Consider the following 18,748-nt stretch of genomic DNA (forward strand, 5'->3'; position numbering starts at 1 on the left):
CTGCTCGGTACGCAGACCGTGCAGAGACCAGTAGAGTCCAAGAAAGTCGGGTCGATGCCGCGGGCGCACCAGCACAACCTGAAGGCGGGCTGCCGCATCGAGGGCGCCGCTGACAAGGCCGACAAGGCCCAGGACAAGGTCGCGCGCGTCGTCGTGCTCTCAATGGCGCGGTACGCCAACCTCGTTGTGCCGAGCCTGCCGCTCGGCGTGATCGACCAGGGCTTCGCCTCGACGAGGCTACAGTACGGCGCGAACGTCAGCGCGTCAGCGATCGTGATCACAGAGGAGGCCGGGTGCGCGTTCCAGATCGGTAACCATGTGCACGAGCTGATGAACGCCGCGCTGCTCTCGCTCACGCTCGGTCTGCGCCTCGTGCGGGGGCTGGGCGCGTACACGTGCGGCGGCCTGTTCAGCAGCACTGGGCTGTTCGACGCGCTGCCGCTGCTCGACGCGACGCGCGAGCTCTGCCCGCTCAAGTGCCCGCTCCAGAACGCGGGCGCGCCGATGTGCGCGCGTGCGCCGTCGCCGTGGTGCAGCATCGACCGCGACCTCGGTCACGGCAACTTCTCGCTGTTCGGCCGGCCCGGCGCCGAGGCATACCACCTCAGGCAGATGGACATCGCGGGTAAGTTCCAGTCGCAGGAGGCCGCGATGAGCCGGCGCGTCAGCCCGGCCGCGGCCGCGCTCTTCGCGCGTGCGGGCGGGCCGCACGCGCTTTACGGTCGCATCTTTGCAGACTTCTTCCGCTTCAGGGAGGACCGGCCCGCGCTCGCGCGCGCGCTCGCCGCGCTGAAGCAGCGGCGCGCCGCCGAGGGCCACGGGCAAGTTGTCACCATCGCCGCGCAGATCCGCCACCGCACGTCGTGCCAGCACGGCCACGAGAAGGTTGAGCTCTTTGCGCGCGCGATCCGAGAACTCGCGCGTGGCCGGCGCTGCGAGGTGTTGCTCGCAAGCGACCGCCGCGCGACGTTCGCAGCGCTCGAGCGCGCGCTTGGTAACGAGTGCGCGCTGCACAGCGTCGAGCGCAACAACGCGTCGCAGCCCGGGCAATTTGTGGAGCACGGCGTCGACGCGCTCGAGACGGCGGCCGCTGACCTCGGCCTGCTCGCGCGCGCCGACCACCTCGTTGGCACGTGGGGCTCGACGTTCACACTCCTCATCCAGTCGCTCATCGCGAACCGCTTCTTGCGGCGCGGCGCGGTCGCGCGCGGCGAGCCGCCGGTCGTCGTGTACTGCGATGCACTGGCCGCAGATAAATCGATGGGTGAGCTGCAGCGAGATACGCCAGTCGGCTGGTCCAGGTGCCTGCGCCCGCTGCCGCTCATCGCCAACTGGCACATCTCGCTGCAGAGGTGGCCGCAGATAGATCTATGGGTAGGTTGACTCGACTGCTCGTCGACCGGCGTGGCGGACGTGTCGCGGGCTCGTCGGATGTCACTACCTGACATGAAAATAAATCTCCGCAGGAAAGTTTCTAGAGATGCTGCCACAACCCCTGCTGAAAATCAGGGTTCATAAAAAATCAGGTCAACGGAGCTCCGTGTTGCTCCCAGCGGAATCCCCCGCGCTTCCTGCGGCCATGGCCGATGCTCCTAGGAAGAGAGGTCATCTGGCTACCGCGAGAGCGACCCAACTCGTCGACATCGTCCGATGATGGTGCCGCAAAGTCAGCCTTCGGAGGCTATTTGGGGCCGAGCCGGCAGTAGCCGTGACATGTGGTTCCACCACCCCTCGTAGGCTTTGCCTCTGACCGCCACCGTTCCCAGGCTACCTTATGGGATGGAAAGGAAGGCTGGGCGAGCGTATAGAAGCGTGCTCGACCTCGTCGTGGCAACCTGTACGGCAGCGCTGGTAGGCGCGATGAGCGTCGTGCCACCTGACCCGAGACGGGTCGCAGGCGTCGTACCGAGCGCGTCAAGTCCGTGTACTGATGTGATCTGCACGGGTGAGTCACGTCGGCGTCAAAGGAGCGACGTGCGACCTGTCAGAGCTCGCTCTCCGATCTCAGCGGCGTCGAGTCGTCTCCGGCGGCGACAATTCGGTACCTCCCCAGGACGCGCAGAGGCAGCTGCGGCCCCGCCGAGTAGACGGCGGCACACCGCGCCACCTGCTGTGTGACGCCGTCCACTCGGCGGGGTCACAGCTGCCTCTGGAAGGCACCGAGAGGTACCAAATGGCGCAAATGACCAAAATGGTAATTTCTCGCAGCTGCGAGACTAGTTTATCTCGGCTTCTCCACATGAACCAAGCATCAGCACCGTGAGGTGTGATACATTGGCGCGTAAAGGGTCAGTCTGGAGTCGCGTGCCTCCACAGCGGAAGAGCTACGCAGTACCTGACATCCCCCGGGGTCTTGCCACTAAAGGCGGAGGGTTGGGACTCAAACAGCTTGGACGAACTGCAGGTCCGGAGGTAACCTCAACGTCCTGCAGCCGGCCGCGGCGCCGTAAGGGTTATGGCGCAGCCGGAGGGCTGGCGCCGTCAGAGAGGATGGAGCGGCCACAGAGGTGGCGCGGCATCAGGTCCCATGAGCAGGGAGAGAGCGCAGCGAGAGCGCCGCGCATGAGGAGCAAGTGCCAAGCGCGCTCGCGAAAGTAGGCGGCGAAAGCGCGCGCCAGCTGAAGTGCAAGTTTGGTGTTCACAGCAGCGGAGGCTGAGTGAAGACCGCATGCGATGTGCGCGAGGGCACACGAGAGGGACTCAGGAGAGGTATCCGTGAGTACCCTACGATAAACTAGTGGCCTACCACGAGTTGGGGCCCCCACCCCAATCGTTATCGGCGGACAAGTTTTCTCGGAGCGACAGCCTCAAAGACAAAAGGGTGGATGGGTGGGGGGCGATTGCGGGCGAGCGCCAGCGCGCCCCAGGAACGGTGGGGTGCCCTCGACCGCGCGTCCGAGTCACTTGGGCGGACGAGCGAGCGGCACATGGCCTACGTCTTCGGCAGTGCCGCCGGTCATCGGACGGACTTCAGCCCGCCCTCGACGACCGACTACGCCGATCCAACAGGGCTGGGCACGTAATCGCATCAGAGAGCGACAAGTTCGCTCAATCAACTTAGTGCGATCACGTGGCCGCCGGTTCGAACTCAACGGTTCGCCTAGGGTGAGCCACCTGTCCATGCTCGCCTGGGTGACGGCGTTAAAATACCATGAACTACATGCCCATGCTCGCCTGGGTGACGGCGTTAAAATACCATGCAGGGCCCGGGAACGCAATCCATTGCCTCCTTTGGTTGCTCACATTGCGGACTGGGTGACGTCCTTAAAATACCTTCCATTCGTCTGGGTGACTGACGTTAAAATACCTTCCATTCGTCTGGGTGACTGACGTTAAAATACCTTCCATTCGTCTGGGTGACTGACGTTAAAATACCTTCCATTCGTCTGGGTGACTGACGTTAAAATACCTTCCATTCGTCTGGGTGACTGACGTTAAAATACCTTCCATTCGTCTGGGTGACTGACGTTAAAATACCTTCCATTCGTCTGGGTGACTGACGTTAAAATACCTTCCATTCGTCTGGGTGACTGACGTTAAAATACCTTCCATTCGTCTGGGTGACTGACGTTAAAATACCTTCCATCGGACTGGGTGACTGTCCTTAAAATACCTTCCATCGGACTGGGTGACTGTCCTTAAAATACCTTCCATCGGACTGGGTGACTGTCCTTAAAATACCTTCCATGACCACCCGCCCACCCGGTCAACATCACGTGGGAGAACGCCGATACGTTAATGGCGCCAGCGCCTGCTGTTGACAAGTGGGGAACAAACGGCTTCATCGCAAAGCTGCCCCCAGCAGGCGTCTTGACGGGTATCAAAATTCTTCCCTACGAAAGAGGCCAACGGACCCGAGAAGGTAATTTCTCGCAGCTGCGAGACAAGTTTTCTCGGAGCGACAGCCTCAAAGACAAAAGGGTGGATGGGTGGGGGGCGATTGCGGGCGAGCGCCAGCGCGCCCCAGGAACGGTGGGGTGCCCTCGACCGCGCGTCCGAGTCACTTGGGCGGACGAGCGAGCGGCACATGGCCCGACAAAGAGAAATCGGAGTCTGGCGACGAGATCGATAAAAGAAGTGCAGCGTTTCCTCTGAGGTGCCTCAGAGGTGCACCACACCTCTGAAGGTGTCTTTCAGAGGTGTCCTTCAGGAGCAGAGCTGACGTCAGTCTGTGCGCGCTCCCTCTCTCCTCGTCGAACCCACCACCATCCCCTTTCGCCTCCTATCTGTCTTGTGTGTGCCTTGCTGGGGGAACAAACGGCTTCATCGCAAAGCTGCCCCCAGCAGGCGTCTTGACGGGTATCAAAATTCTTCCCTACGAAAGAGGCCAACGGACCCGAGAACAAGATTGCGTAACGCGAGCTGTGCCAGTGTGAAATGGAACTAGCCAAGTTGCCAATGGAACTAGCCGTGTCAGAGTGAAATGGCACTAGCCCTTACAGTATTTTTAGTTAATACTCAGGTCCCCTCCCGCTAGCAAGTCATGAACAGGGTAAGGGAGGGAGGGAGAGCAAACAACTGGGAAGTTCACAGCTGAGCTTACCCAGAGAACGCCGTTCTCACCCACAAGCGAGCGCTAGTGAACGCCCAGGGAACCGATATGCCATCCCCAACCGCCCGAGCGCCCGAGGTGGGCGCTCGGAGGCCGGAGGCATGAGAAGGCCGACATGCGCGCGGGGCGCACGAGCGGCGGAGCGAGAGCGGGCTCGCGTATGGAGTGGTGTGTGTGTGTGTGTGTGTGTGTGTGTGTGTGTGTGTGTGTGTGTGTGTGCGTGTGTGTGTGTGTGTGTGTGTGTGTGTGTGTGACGAGGGAGCTAGCTCGTCGGCTCGCCAGGCTCCGCTGTGTCAGCAGCGCCGCGGCGGCGCTCCCACGACGGTGGAAGCGCCTGGTAGGATCCATCCAGGAGCCAGCCGAGAAGCTCGTAGGCCTCGGGCGACGGCAGCACGGACGGGTCCATGTAGTGAAGCTCGCGTGTCCGGCCATTCTGAGACCTCACTCGATCAGCTCCACGCTAGGTTGCCGCTCAGATGCTGCACGAGCACGCGCGGCGCGGCGAGAAAAGCGCCGTATCGTTGCCGCCGCTGGCGACGAAGGCCTCGGGGACGCCGCCGCAGTTGACGCGATACACGCTCTCCTCGCTCAGCCCGCTCAGCGGCCGGCGCGCCATCGCGCCGTCCCAGAGCCGTTTGCTCGCCCGGGCGCGCTTCCTCGCCGCGTCGACGCCTCCCGGGATGGCCTCGTGCAGGTAGAAATGGTCGAGCAGCTTGCGGCGCCCGTCGGGGAGCGGGTGGTACACGTCGAGTGCGTGCACGTAGCCGTGGCGCGCGAGCGTGGCGGCGAGCGCGGGCTCCACCGTCTCGATGCTCAGCGCGTGCCAGCGGTATGATCCGAAGGGGAAGTGCTCAAGCACTGCGCGCTCGTGATTCTCGACGTCGAGGCTCAGGTACTCCATCACCGCCGGCGCGCCGTTCGCGCGCAGCACCGCCTCGAGCGGCAGCGCGCTGTGCACGTTGGCGCCTCCCGCAGCGCCTCGCCTCGAGGAGATGTGGTTGAAGCCCTGCTTGCCCAACTTATTCTCAGTGTACGTGACGTTGGCCGCGCGCGACGAGATGAGCGTGTGCACGACGGAGCAGTTGCGCTCGCGCATCAGGCTCGCGATCAGCCGGTGATTGCCCTCTATGCACAGCCCGCGCCAAGCGAAGTCTCGCTCGAGCGTGCGGCTGTTGGATAGCACCACGGGCGACGCAGCGGCGAGATCGACGAAATAGCCGCCGCGCTGCCCTTCGAACACGCTGCTGACGATGCGATCCTGGCCACCCTGCGAGTGCCACGCGCCGGGCGCGTCGATCGACGGCCCGAGGAGCTGGACACAGCCCCGGTGCTCCATAACGAAAAAGCCGCCGTGCCATAAAAAGACTTGGTCTCGAGGTTCTCGAAGTGGCTATCCTTTGGCCGCCTTGGGTAGCGAGGATTGGTGTGACGCGATCCACGCAGGCGTGTTTTCTGGCGGCCGACCGTCAGTGCACGGAGTTGCCCCTTCTTTGACTGCCCCGGCTAGTTCCCGAGGTCGTCGGGTGTGACCCCTGCGTCCCCGCACCTCAAGCGCGGCTTCCAGCTTCCGCCCCTCGCCGCCCTGTTGGGTGACGCCGACGGCACATCTTCCTCGTGCCTCTCACAGCACTCGCTGTCGGCTGTCGTCAACAACGGCGCGTGGCTGGTCGCCAAGGACGCGTGCGACTCCTTCGATTCACAAAACGCCGGCGCCACCGTGCCGCACCGGGAGGCCACCTCCCTCATCAGCCACTCGCAGGTGGGCTCGGGAGCTTGGCTGCTCCGCCTGCCTGACGTCACAGTGCCTCGCTCCATCATCCCCTCCGATACCTTCCTCTCGGCGTGCCAGCACCGCCTCGGCCTCTACCTTACCGCCCTCGATGACGTGTACAACGCGCTCGAGGAGCGCGGCGTTACCGTCACCCAGCACCAACGCCTCGGCGACCATTGCCTCAATTCCGCCAACGCCTCCCACCGCCACAACGCCGCACTTGCAGCCGTCCACCGTGCGCTCACCAGCGTCACGAGCGACGCCCTGCCAGTTGGCTCGATCCAGCTGGCCGACAAGGGCGACGGGACCCCCGCCTCCAAGGCTGAGCGGAGGGGCTACTACGCCCACGTCAACAAGGGACACATCCCAGACATGATCCGCTTTGGCTCCACGACCACGTGCTGGGAGTTCAAGTGCTACACTCCGTTCCTCCCCTCCGGCGCAAAGGGCAACGGCTCTGCTCGCTGCGGAGGCGCCGCCTCCCGTGCCGACGGGCACTTCATCGCGCTTGGCAACACTGAGGAGCACCTCTCCGTCGTCGTTCTCGGCCACCCCCAACGGGGTGACCCGGACACGGAGGAGCAGTTGGACCGCGTCAGCGGCGACGGATGGGTGGCAGCGAAGGACGGCGATTATGCCGACGCCCTCGCCAAGGGCCACACGGTCATCCTCCTCGTGACCGAGTCGACCGGAGCATTCTCCGCCGACCTCGATCGCGTCCTCCGCCAGCTTGCGAGGACCGCACGCGCTAGTGGGTCCATTGACCACACGCCGTATGGCACCTCTCGCGCGTCCACCCGCTCACACTACACCTTCCACTCCGCCGCCATCTCCGCCGCCATCGTCACCGCCGACGCCCTCACCATCCAGAACTCGGCCGCCGCCCTCGGCTTCGAGCTCACCCTCGACCCTCGCGATCTCGCCCGGCGCTCGACGTCGGGTCCTCGGCCGCCATTGCGGTCGGCGCCACCACCTCCTCCCGCCCCCCCCGCAGCCACTGCCGCGCGGCCGCCAATGCGACCGACCCCACCCTCCTTCCCCGACCCCGCCCTAAACGCCCCCGACAGCGAAGCCCGCGCCGCGCGCGGCACCCCCACCGACTCTGCCTCCGACCCCAGGGCCTAGGCGGCCCGCCATGAAATCTAGCCGTGTGTGCTGGCGTCCGGGTCCCAGCGGGTTTTCACGTAACAAGTACACACCACGCTGAACCAGCCGCCGCCGCGCCGATGGCCTCCCACCGCATCGGCGCCCGCCTGTCTGGGCTCTCGCCAGAGCAGCTCGTCGCCTTCATCGACGAGCAGGCGCCTCTCTGGAGCGCCGCCGCAATGCGCGTGGCGGAGGAGCACGCCGCACGGCTCGTGGAGCAGCCCGAGTGGGTGCTCTCCGAGGTCCTCCTCTCGCCGGACCTCGCCCCGCACATCCTCGCCCAGCTGCCGACCACGGAGCACGCCGCCAAGGGGACGTGCCGCGCGTGGCGCCGCGGCTGGAAGGAGACGCTGAAGAAGCGCGAGAGGCCGCGCCTGCTCGTGTTCGGCGGCCACGACAACGCTGGACGCGTCATCAGCTCGCTGGAGCGGTACGACCCGTCAACGAATGAGTGGGAGGAGGAGGCTGTGGCGCCGATGCCTTCGGCACGCACGTATGTCTGCACGGCGGTGCTCGATGGCAAGCTCTACGCGGTGGGCGGCCATGAGGCCGGCGAAGCAACTTCCAATGGTGGAGCGGTACGACTTGGCTACGAAAGCGTGGGAGGAGGTGGCGCCAATGGTGACACCACACGAGAACCACGACGTGGCGGTGCTCGACGGCAAGGTCTATGCTGTTGGCGGCTACAGCGACGACGACGACGGCCGCCTCAGCTCGGTGGAGCGGTACGATCCGGCTGCCAATGCGTGGGAGGCGGTGGCGCCGATGGCGACGGAGCGGGGCGAACATGGCGTGGCGGTGCTCGGCGGCAAGCTGTACGCTGTTGGCGGCTACAGCGACGGCGGCGGCCGCCTCAGCTCGGTCGAGCGGTACGATCCGGCTGCCAATTCGTGGGAGGCGGTGGCGCCGATGGCGACGGCGCGGGCAGCTCCCACCGTGGCGGTGCTCGACGGCAACCTGTACGCTGTTGGAGGCTACGGCGCCGGCGCCCTCAGCTCGGTCGAGCGGTACGACCCGGCGTTGAACGCGTGGGAGGCGGTGGCGCCGATGGCGGCGGCGCGGGCTACTGTTGGTGTAGTGGTGCTCGACGGCAAGTTGTACGCTGTGGGCGGGTACAGCAGCGGCGGCCTCAGCTCGGTGGAGCGGTACGACCCGGCCTTGGATGCGTGGGAGGTGGTGGCGCCGATGGCGACGGCGCGGTCCTTTGCTGTCGCGTTCCTGATGTAGAGAGAGAGGGGGGCATCGAGGTGGAGCAGTGTCGGTGAGAGAAAGAACTTTGCGTGATCCCGTGCTTTTTCGCAGTCCACCCGGCTCACATCTACCTATCTATCTATCTGTCAAAGCCACACGCCTGTCTGATGGCCGCGCGAGGCCAAATTGGGCGTTCCGAGCGCCTTCTCGGCGAGAACGAACGGGCTGCGCATCGGTCAGAGCGTGAACCGTGATATTGAGAGGGAGGTGGTCGTGCGCCCACTTGCTGCTGTGCGTGCGGCGCGCTGGAGGCGAGGGTGGGCGCGCCGGCGGTCGAGCCACCGAATGATTCGACGTGTCGCAGCTCCGCGCTGGCGGGCAAGACCGAGCAGATGCTGTCGGCGGCGGTCACGCGACGAGAGAGAGCCGCAGGAGCCCTCTGGGGACCAGGCGTATAGAGCGGCGATGAGCGGCGCGCGCGAATAGCCACCTGTAGGCAGTCACCGGGGTGGCGGTCAAGCACGCTCCGGGGTGGATCTGGTGCTTCTAGTATCACTGGTGGGCTGGGTGTGCAGCAGCACCAGCGCTCCAAAAAGAGGCAAAAAAAGCGGCTGCTGACGTGTTTTGAGTGTCAGCTTTCTCGACGCGCCGTTCTCCGCCCGGCCGAAAAGCTGGCTGGTGGTCGCGCGCGGCGCGGCGTCGGCGCGGCTCCGACTGGTCGGGCACCTCGGCTGGGTCCATCAGCACGAGGCCCGCCCCGTCCCTCGGCCGGCAGCCCCGGCCCCCGCGAGCGCAATCGGAAGCCCCACCCCAGACCGGGTGCCGCAGACGCTTGTAGCTACAAGCTAGGTTGTAGCCCCGCCCCAGATCGCGCTGGTTTGCCGCAGGAAACCCAGCAGGCGCGACGGGCGGGGTGTGAGCGTCTGGGGTATGCGACATGCTCATCCTCTTTTCACACCACTCTCTGCCAGCCTACTCTGTGACTGTGTGCAGCTGTCACAGGGCTCGCCCTCAACTTGTCTACTCGTACTCGCTGGAGCCGAGCAGGAGAGCCTCGCTAACTACGTAACTACACGTCTTCGCTGAGCGGGCCAGCGGCTGTGCACGTACCGCCTCCCCGCCCCTCCCGCGCCCCCGCCTCCCAGTCCGCCTCCACCGCCTCTGGCGGCAGCCCGAGCAGCTTGCCCCCCACCATCCGGTGGAAGCGCCTCGCGTACTCGCCCGGCTCGACGGCGCTCATCCCGCCCCGCACGTCGGCGGCGCAGCGGCAGCGCAGCAGCACCTTGCACCACCGCTCGAGCCGCTTGGCAAGCGTCCACCTCGTCAGCAGGTCGATCATGCCGAGCGCGTACAGGCCAGGGCCCTCAAAGGTGGCGGCCGTGAAGGCGGACGGCCCCGTCTGCTCGGGGAGGAGAGAGAGAGCGGGGCCGATGCCGGGCGGCGAAGCGTCGGGCGGCGGCGAGAGCGGAGTCGCCGCCACCAGCGGCTGCAGCGAGTCGGCCGAGGCAGGCGACGCCGGTGGCGGGGCAGCTGGGCGTGCAGCTCCGAGGCTGGCGCGGCCGCTGCCCGCTGCAGCGGCTCTCAGCGCGGCGGCGTCCCAAGCGGCGGCGCCGTCGGTGGCGGTTGCGGCGGGCGAGGGGGAGGGCGAGGGCGAGGGCGAGGGGGAGGCGAAGAGTCGCCGTTCGACAACCTTGGCCCGCCCGAACAGCAACGAAGGAGTCCCATCCACCCACAGGGACAATGTCTCCGAACGTGTCATGAAACGGGTCCCTGGACCATGGTCACCAGCAAAGAGTAGTCCATCACCCGCCAGGAGGCGAGAAAACAAAGTTCGGGGCCCCCCTTCGAAAACGAAAGCGGAAGGGTCCGCCGGGAAGGGTTTTTCTCCTTTCAAGGTGGCAAAGGGCTGGCGGGGCTGGGTGCGGCGAGGCGTGGCGTGGAAGAGGAGAGCAACACCCCTGCCGCAGCAGGGCCGCCTTTGCTTGCGGCTCGAGCCGCAGCAGCCGCGAGGCGGGCCAGTCCGAGTCCTTGGGGGTTTTTTCGCCTGCGAGCCGTGGTCCGAGTGCCGCGACACAGAGTCATGGTCCAACCGTTCTTAGCCCCCCCCCCCCCCCCCCGCGCGCCTCTCCCTCGCCGCTCGCGTCTCTCCCTCTCTCTCTCTGCTCTCTCGCTCTCCCTCGCTCGCCTGGCGTCGCGTGGCGGTCGACCCAAGAGCCCTTGAGGTCGAACCTACGGGAGATATGGGGGAGATCTGGGGAGATCTGGGGAGATACGACCCGAGAGCCCTTGAGGTCGAACCTCTCGTGCATGTGAGGCAGGTCGGCGAACACGTTGCTCAGCACCTGCGCGCGAGGAGAGGCCGAGGGGGCGCCCGTACGCCGCTGTCGCAGGAGCAGGGCCGGCGAGGGCTCGACTAAGGCGGGGGCTCGACTAAGGCGGGGGCCCGGCCGCACGTGGAAGAACTTTGTCTGCCCGTACATGGTGATCGAGTAGCATCCCGAGAGGCGGGAGAGCAGCGAGCGAGGCTGGCTCTGCATGTGGCGGCAGTACTGCGGCAGCAGCTGCAGCAGCGCGTGGTGCTCTGCGCGCGTCATCGACTTGGCCAAGTAGCGGCCGTCGGCCGAGAAGAAGAAGAAGCCTCCGCCGCGCCCCTCGGAGAAGCTGCGCGCGAGCGACAGCTCGACGCCGCCCTCGAGCGACCCCGCCATCGCCGTCGCGTACGCCTCTGCCTCGACACCTACGGGGGAGATGGGGGAGATCTGGGGGAGATCTGAGGAGATACGACCCGAGAGCCTCTGCCTCGACACCGAAGACGCGCGAGCGCAGCCACTGCATGGTCCGCGGCGCGTACTCGCGGAAGGTGACTCGGCCTCGCGGGCCGCCGCTGTACCTCCCGAGCCAGCGAAATCAAGTTAATTAATTAAATTAATTAAATTAATTAAAGCGGGCCGCCGGTGTACCTCCCGAGCCAGCGATCCGCGGCCGCGGGCTCGGCGGCCCCGCTGTCGGGCGGCAGCTCGACCTCGTCCACCTCGCACACCTGCCAATCCATCTCCCCACATCTCCCCCTATCTCCCCCTATCTCCCCCTGTCTCCTCGTCCGCCTCGCACACCTGCCAATCCATCTCCCACATCTCCCCCTATCTCCCCCTATCTCCCCCTGTCTCCTCGTCCGCCTCGCACACCTGCCAATCCATCTCCCACATCTCCCCCTATCTCCCCCTATCTCCCCCTGTCTCCTCGTCCGCCTCGCACACCTGCCACTCCGCGAGCGGCGCCCACGACTCTCCTCGCGCCCGCGCGCCCGTCGCCGCCCCGCCCGCCCTCGCCTTCGCGGCGCCACTGCCAGCGCCCGCAAAGTGTGGCGCCGCCCAGCCAGCCTTTGCTCGGCCGACAGCGCGGCGCGCGGCGACGAGCAGCCGGATAGCCTCGCCGGCTGGCGCGGCGGGTGGCGCGGCGGGGAGCAGCAGCGTGGACCCGCGAGGCGAGGGCGGCAGCGAGGAGGAGGGGACCCGCGGCACGGCTGGCCGCTCGCCCGCCGCCTCCCTCCCCCCCGGCTGTCCCTCCCTCCCCCTCAGCTGTCCCTCCCTCCCCCTCGTGTCTGGCAGCGAGGAGGTGGAGGAGGAGAGGCGACCGCCTCGAGGCCGGACGCGGAGGAGGGCCGTGTCGCCGCGGTCGCAGCTGTCCTCAGACGGCGAGAGGGAGGCGGAGGCGGAGGCGGAGGCGGAGGCGGAGGCGGAGGCGGAGGCGGAGGCGGAGGCGGAGGCGGAGGCGGAGGCGGGAGCGTCGGAGGCGGAGGCGGCGAGGTCGGCGGCGGCGAAGCCAGCGGCAGCGGCGGAAGAGTCAGAGGCGCATGCGGCGGGGAAGAAGACGGCGCCTCTCTCCGCGCGCAAAGTTGTGGCGCGGAGGCCTCTCATCGTCTCGTGGATGATCTCGGCGCGGAGAGTGGCGGAGAGGTCGGAGTGGTCGCCTCCTTCCGCCTCGCGCCGCAGAGACGACTGCCGCCGCGCCACCGCCGCCTTCCTCCACGCCCAGAAGCCAGCCAACGAGTTGATCGCCCCCCCCGCGCACATCATCGACGAGAAGGCGGCCTGCAGCGCCGCCGCCACGCCGCACATCGAGGACGCTCCCTCGGCCCCGCCGCCAAAGTGGGACCGCAGTGTGAGAGACTCGAAATCGCACTCGCTCTGCGGCCGCCACGGCGCGCCGGCGAGCAGCCAGCTTGCGACGAAGAGCGTCGCCGTGACGACCCAGTAGAGGAAGAAGACGCGCACCACCGCCCCGCCCTGCCGCAGCTGTGCGAACCGCGCGTCGCCGAGCAGCGCCCGCAGCGATGCTCCCTGCCGAAGCAGGCCGAAGGAGCGGACATACAGAGCGAGCGCCATCAGCCACGTGCCTCCGATGGGCAGCGAGACCGTCAGCAGCGCCTGCGGGAGATGTGGGGAGATGTGGGGAGATGTGGGGAGATGTGGGGAGATGTGGGGAGATGTGGGGAGATGTGGGGAGATGTGGGGAGATATGGGGAGATGTGGGGAGATGTGGGGAGATGTGGGGAGATGTGGGGAGATAGCGCCTGCCAGTTGTTGATGAGCGAGGCGCCTCTCCGGCGCGGGAACCAGCAGGCGAGGAAGGCGGCGCGGAAGCCGTGGCCGAAAGCCTCTCCCGCCTCTGGGGGAGCCAGGTAGGTTGCGGAGAGGAGCAGCACCGCGCAGCAGCAGGCGGCGTGGTACCTCAGCGCGCGCGACGCGGGGCGGGTGAAGGGGTCGGCGACGGTGCGGTGGAAGTTGTGAGCGAGGGCGAGGTAGTAGGAGACGGAGCCGACGAGGCCGGCCTGCGGAGAGGGAGATGTGGGGAGATGTGGGGAGATGTGGGGAGACAGACGAGGCCGGCCTGCGGAGAGGGAGATGTGGGGAGGTGTGGGGAGATAGACGAGGCCGGCCTGCGGAGAGGGAGATGTGGGGAGATGTGGGGAGATGTGGGGAGATAGACGAGGCCGGCCTGCGGAGAGGGAGATGTGGGGAGATGTGGGGAGATGTGGGGAGATAGACGAGGCCAGAGGCTCCGGAGAGGGAGATGTGGGGAGATAGACGAGGCCAGGCTCCGGAGAGGGAGATGTGGGGAGGTGTGGGGAGATGTGGGGAGATAGACGAGGCCGGCCTGCGGAGAGGGAGATGTGGGGAGATGTGGGGAGATGTGGGGAGATAGACGAGGCCAGAGGCTCCGGAGAGGGAGATGTGGGGAGATAGACGAGGCCAGGCTCCGGAGAGGGAGATGTGGGGAGGTGTGGGGAGATGTGGGGAGATAGACGAGGCCAGGCTCCGGAGAGGGAGATGTGGGGAGGTGTGGGGAGATGTGGGGAGATAGACGAGGCCAGGCTCCGGAGAGGGAGAGGAGGACAGGTGCAGTATGAGTGTGGAGAGGGTAGCTGCTAGATCACGTGTCGGCCCCTCTCCCCCTCGCCTGCAGCAGAAAGGCAAGCAGCCCCCAGCGGCAAGCGCAGCCCGGGTGGGCGTTGGCCGCATCGCAGAGGCATTCCGCAGACGAGGTGTGAACCCACGCCAGCGGCTCACTACCCGCCGCTTCGTCATGGACGTCTCCCGCGCCCGTGTCGTGGACGTGTCCCGCGCCCGTGTCGTGCAGCAAGCGGAGCGCGGCGACGAGGCAGAGCGGCACTGACTTGACCAGGTCTGAGAGGTGCATGCAGTATGCAAGGCTCGCCGGGAAGCGCCGCAGCCGCTTGGCCCTCGACGAGGCTGCCGCGACCAGGTAGGCTGTCCCGCACACGCAGGAGAGGGCGGCGAGGCTGAACTGCACGACCGCCTGCCTCCGCTCCCAGCGGTCAATCTCGGCCACCGCCATCGCCTGCGCGGGGCCGCTGCCGACCAGCGCGACGCAGCCGCAGTTGAAGACGTCGTCTCCGGACGCCGCCATTGCGCTCATGTTGAGGCTGTCGCAGGCGCCGAGGCCAGTGGTCGCAAAGTCGAGGCACGAGTCATAGCCGGCGGTGCGAGGGAGCTGGGAGCACGGTATGAGCGGGCTGGTGGCTGGCATGCTGAGCGGACAACCAAGTCGTCTAAGTCGTGGTGTCTGTCGCCGTCACGATTCACGTGCGGAACTCGGTCGCGGGCTTGTCTGAGGCCAAAGCGAGCGGCCACTCCTCTTTGCGCCGAGCGTGACCGGCGGTGCCGCGCAACTCGTGCGCCAAAGCGGGCGGCCACCACAGGGTGGAGGGTTCGGAGGGTGGAGGAGGGTTCCGGCTTGACCGTGCGGCCGTTCCAGCCGCGGCTCCACGCGCCGATCGTCTACCGCCCTCCAGGGGGGGGGGGGGGACCTAGCCGCTTGCTGACGGGCCAGGACCCCCCCCCCCCCGGGACGGGCTGTACCTCGAAGTCTTCTTGTTGTCTACCGCGGCTGTACCGGTGCGCCCAGGCGATTGTCGATCGAGCGCTCGCGCGACCTGCGCTTCGTGCTGTGTGACGGCAACCCGCTCTGCAAGCCCACCACCGACTTAGGCGCGCTGCTCAAGCAGGCGAGGCAGCCCTGGCAGCGAAATTTTTTCACAGACCTTTTTTATTTGACCGTTTCCAATATATCAAAACTTCTGCTGAAATCTGAGTGTCAATTTGACACACATTTACTCGTATTTGCTCGTCATTCCAACGGCCGCCAGGAGCACCAAGAGGACTCCTCATGGCTGTGCCCAAGTGGGCTTCGACCGGCCTCGGCTGGGGGGGCGGGTTGTCCCGGCTGCGGACGCCTTCTGCAGCCCCCTGGGATGGGGACAGCACCCAAAAACTGCCCCACGGCGGCATACAGCACTGCCAGCCAGCCTCTTCCTCCTCCTCAAGGGCTGTACTATAGGCCATATTGCGCCGCCTCCTACTGGCAGCCGGGCGGGCGCGCGCCGCGGGCGCCTCGGCGCGCGCACGGCTCGCAAAGTTCGAACGAGTACTGCCGCCCGGCCGCCTCAAGGCTGCCGGGCGGCAGTACTCGCCTCGCAAGGCGCGCACCGGCTGCTCTGGCTGCTGCGCCGGCGGCCGCTGCGCTGGCCGCTGCTGCGCCGGCTGGCGGGCGGTACGGCCGCCGGCGGCCGCTGCACCCGCGCCTTCCCTCGCGGGCGCCGTCGCGCCGCGCGCGCCCAACTGTGCTGGCACACCCCTCCTAGTCACAATCTCAATTTCTCGACTGGCCAACACGACGTGCTGCGATCGGGGTTGCCCCGTTTCTTTTTTCCTTTCTTTTTTTGGCCCTGTGGGCACCCTACCGACGCTTGGCAGTGACAGGCGACGGGGACGGGGACGGGGAGGGCGACAGCGACGTCGAGGTTGACGCAACCGTGGAGCAAGGCGGCCGAGCCGCCGAGCCTCGCGTCGCGCGAGGGCGCGCGGTCGCTGGAGGCGAAGCTGCAGGACGCTCTCGCCCGTATTGAGACGCTTGAGCAGGAGCTCGCCTCCCACCGCGGGCGGGGCAAGCGCGAGGCGGCCGGCCGCGGCGGCGGGACAGAGTACACGGTCTCGTTCAAGAAGCTCAAGTCGGACGGCTATCGCCTCGATCCGTACGTGCAGGACATGATGAGGCGGCTGTGCGAGTGCTGCAACATGACCTTCGAGGCCGCGGCGATGGCGAACGACCTCATCATCGCGATGCACACGCGCTCCGAGGTCACCGCCGGCATGCAGATCAACGCGACGAACGTCAAGAATGCGTACTTGCGGCTCGGCTGCCTCGATGACTTTCTAGAGAGGCAGGCGCGCCAGGCGGCGCCGGGCATCCACTACGCCATCGCGGCGGACGCTGGCAACAAGGAGGGCGGCGAGAAGCAGATGATCATGTTCTCGATGTGGGAGAACGGCAAGCCGATCCTCGTGGTTGGCTCGGCTGCCGCCCTCTCGGGCGACCAGTCAGCGAGGAACGGGAGCGCCGTCATCATGGCCGAGATTGACCGGCGCGGCTTCGCGCCACGCGGCCTTGTGCAGACGCTGTCGGACGGCGCCGAGCCGGTCGCTGGCGAGAACGGCGAGATGCAGCGGACCATCAACAGCTGCCGCGAGGGCGCGCCCGTCGGTGCTCCGGTGCAGAGTGCCGTCAAGGAGACGTGCGCGATCCACGGCAAGGCGCTCGAGGAGAAGCACGGGCTCGAGGCGGGGTACCCGGGCACGTACCTCTGCGAGCTGACGCGGCTAGTTTGGGAGTGCTTCTCGGTGCGCGGCGGCAACAGCGCGCTCTTCCGTCGGATCTGGACGGCCGAGTGCGGCCTGCCGGGCAAGGTCTACGACCTCTGCCTGGGCAGCCTGCCCGAGCCGACCGAGTCCAAATGGCAGATCCTCTACGAGGTGTGCCGCCGCCTCACCATGCTCTGCGTGAAGCACCCGGCGGTCCTCGTCGGCGGCTGGATGATCGAGGACTTCCTCAACCGCTGCCTCTCTCTCCTCCGCGGCACCGTCGACACGGCGATGCCGCAGAAGGCCGGCCAGCACGGCTGCCGCGACAAGATCGAGATCATCGCGGGCGCCGTCGGCGAGCGAGACTTTGTGGCGGCGATGTTCATGCTCGTCGACCTGTGGGAGGAGAACTTTGCGTCCTTCCACAAGGCGATGCGTTCGCCCTCCGAGTTTGGCGGCTTCAAGCACGGCCACATACGGCACGAGATGGCGGTGCACTCGCTGGGCGACCTCGCCTACTACGACGCGGCGGTGAAGGATCCGAAGAAGGCGCTGCCGAGCTTCTTCAAGTTCATTGAGAGCAGCCACCGGCGCGGCTTCGCCGAGGTGATGACCGACACCAAGCGCAAGGACCTCATCAAGCGCGCCATCAAGTGCATCGAGGTGATGCGCGAGCAGCACATCAAGTGGAACGGCACGACCTGGACGCACGCGCGGCACCTTCTCGGCGCGCTCACCTCCTCCTCCTACGGCCAGCTCACCGCCGGATGGGTGCTCGAGCAGCTCGGCGAGGGGGCGGCGCTGGCTTCGGCACGCGGCGCAGGGCCGACGCCGCAGGCGCGCGACGCCGTCGGCGAGCTGCTCCGCGCAAAGCTGCTCGAGCGAGAGGCGGATGGCGAGCTGGCAGCAGAGGCGGCGGCGTGGGGGCTGACCCGTCCGGCCGTGATTGGCGAGCTGCTGACGATCGCGACGGGCGAGAAGACGTTCTCGGAGAGCGCCACGCCGCTCCTCTTCACCGAGATGACCAAGCGGCTCTTCATCGGCCTCGCGACCAACCTCTACCTCGAGTCGACCGTCTCTGTGCTCACGCTGCTCGTTAAGCGGCACCCTCAGGCCCACCCGCTCACGATCAACCACGTCTTTCGCTTCCGCATGAAGCTGGAGGACGAGCGGGCCGCGCTACAGGCAGCAGGCATGCGAGCGAGCTGCGGCGGCGCGCTGCGCGCCGCCGCTCAGTTTGAGGCGGCGAGGAAGACGCCGCTCAGGGGGCACCGCAATCTCGCGCAGCGGCAGGAGCTCGTCAGGCGCGCGCTCGCGCAGGCCCTGGGCTACGCCTATGCGCGCTTCTTCTCGCGGCCAAAGGACGGGTCGGGCGTCGCGCAGCTCGTCGCCGCCGAGCGCGCGGCGTACGACAAGGCGCAGGCGGCGCTGCCCGAAGCGAAGGTCGCCGCGCTCAAGGCGACGTGCTTCTGCGGCCCGACGGGGAAGAGGCGCAAGGCTGCGCAAACGACGCAGACCTGCCGCGGCGTGCTGCAGCCGCTGGCCGCCCCTGGCACCAAGGTGGCGGCCTCTCGCTTCAACAAGGTGAAGGCGGGCGCGAAGGAGGGCAAGAAGGCGCAGCGCGAGCGCGAGCGCGAGCGGAGAGCGCACCCGCCGAACAGGCGCAGCAGGCCTATCACCGAGCGAGGGCGGAACAGGCTCATCGAGAAGAGCGACGCGGCGCGGCGCCCAAAGCCGGCCAAGGCGAGGGCGGCGCCAACGAGGCTGCCCAGCTCTCGAGCGGCGGCGGCGGCGGCGGCGGCGGCGACGCAGAAGGCGGCGGCGGCGGCGGGCTCGGACTCGGAGAGCGATGCCGAGGGCAGCGACGGCGGAGGCTCGGACTCGGACTTCTCCGACGACAACTCGGACAGCGAGGAGGAGGAGGGA

At 67.0% G+C, this 18,748-nt stretch overlaps 3 protein-coding genes across 3 annotated transcripts; 1 reads left to right on the forward strand and 2 right to left on the reverse strand.

Annotated features, from left to right (window-relative positions):
- Positions 1-54: 54 nt before the first annotated feature.
- On the forward strand, positions 55-1,383 carry EMIHUDRAFT_103975 (hypothetical protein; the record flags this gene model as incomplete). The annotated part of the gene is made up of 1 exon (XM_005765572.1): positions 55-1,383. The coding sequence occupies one exon, from the start codon at positions 55-57 to the stop codon at positions 1,381-1,383; it is 1,329 nt and encodes a 442-aa protein (XP_005765629.1).
- Positions 1,384-5,024: 3,641 nt separating this feature from the next.
- Positions 5,025-5,648, reverse strand: EMIHUDRAFT_212973 (hypothetical protein; the record flags this gene model as incomplete). The annotated part of the gene is made up of 1 exon (XM_005765573.1): positions 5,025-5,648. The coding sequence occupies one exon, from the start codon at positions 5,646-5,648 to the stop codon at positions 5,025-5,027; it is 624 nt and encodes a 207-aa protein (XP_005765630.1).
- A 3,158-nt stretch (positions 5,649-8,806) lies between these two features.
- Positions 8,807-14,711, reverse strand: EMIHUDRAFT_212975 (hypothetical protein; the record flags this gene model as incomplete). The annotated part of the gene is made up of 12 exons (XM_005765574.1): positions 8,807-8,885; positions 9,108-9,150; positions 9,771-10,059; positions 10,367-10,430; positions 10,617-10,704; positions 11,092-11,397; positions 11,468-11,550; positions 11,621-11,700; positions 12,674-13,000; positions 13,032-13,056; positions 13,277-13,491; positions 14,214-14,711. 12 exons carry the CDS (start codon positions 14,709-14,711, stop codon positions 8,807-8,809), a joined length of 2,097 nt encoding a protein of 698 aa, XP_005765631.1.
- Positions 14,712-18,748: the final 4,037 nt, after the last annotated feature.

The sequence above is a fragment of the Emiliania huxleyi genome (genome assembly GCF_000372725.1).
Source record: "Emiliania huxleyi CCMP1516 unplaced genomic scaffold EMIHUscaffold_55, whole genome shotgun sequence".
NCBI lineage: Eukaryota > Haptophyta > Isochrysidales > Noelaerhabdaceae > Emiliania > Emiliania huxleyi.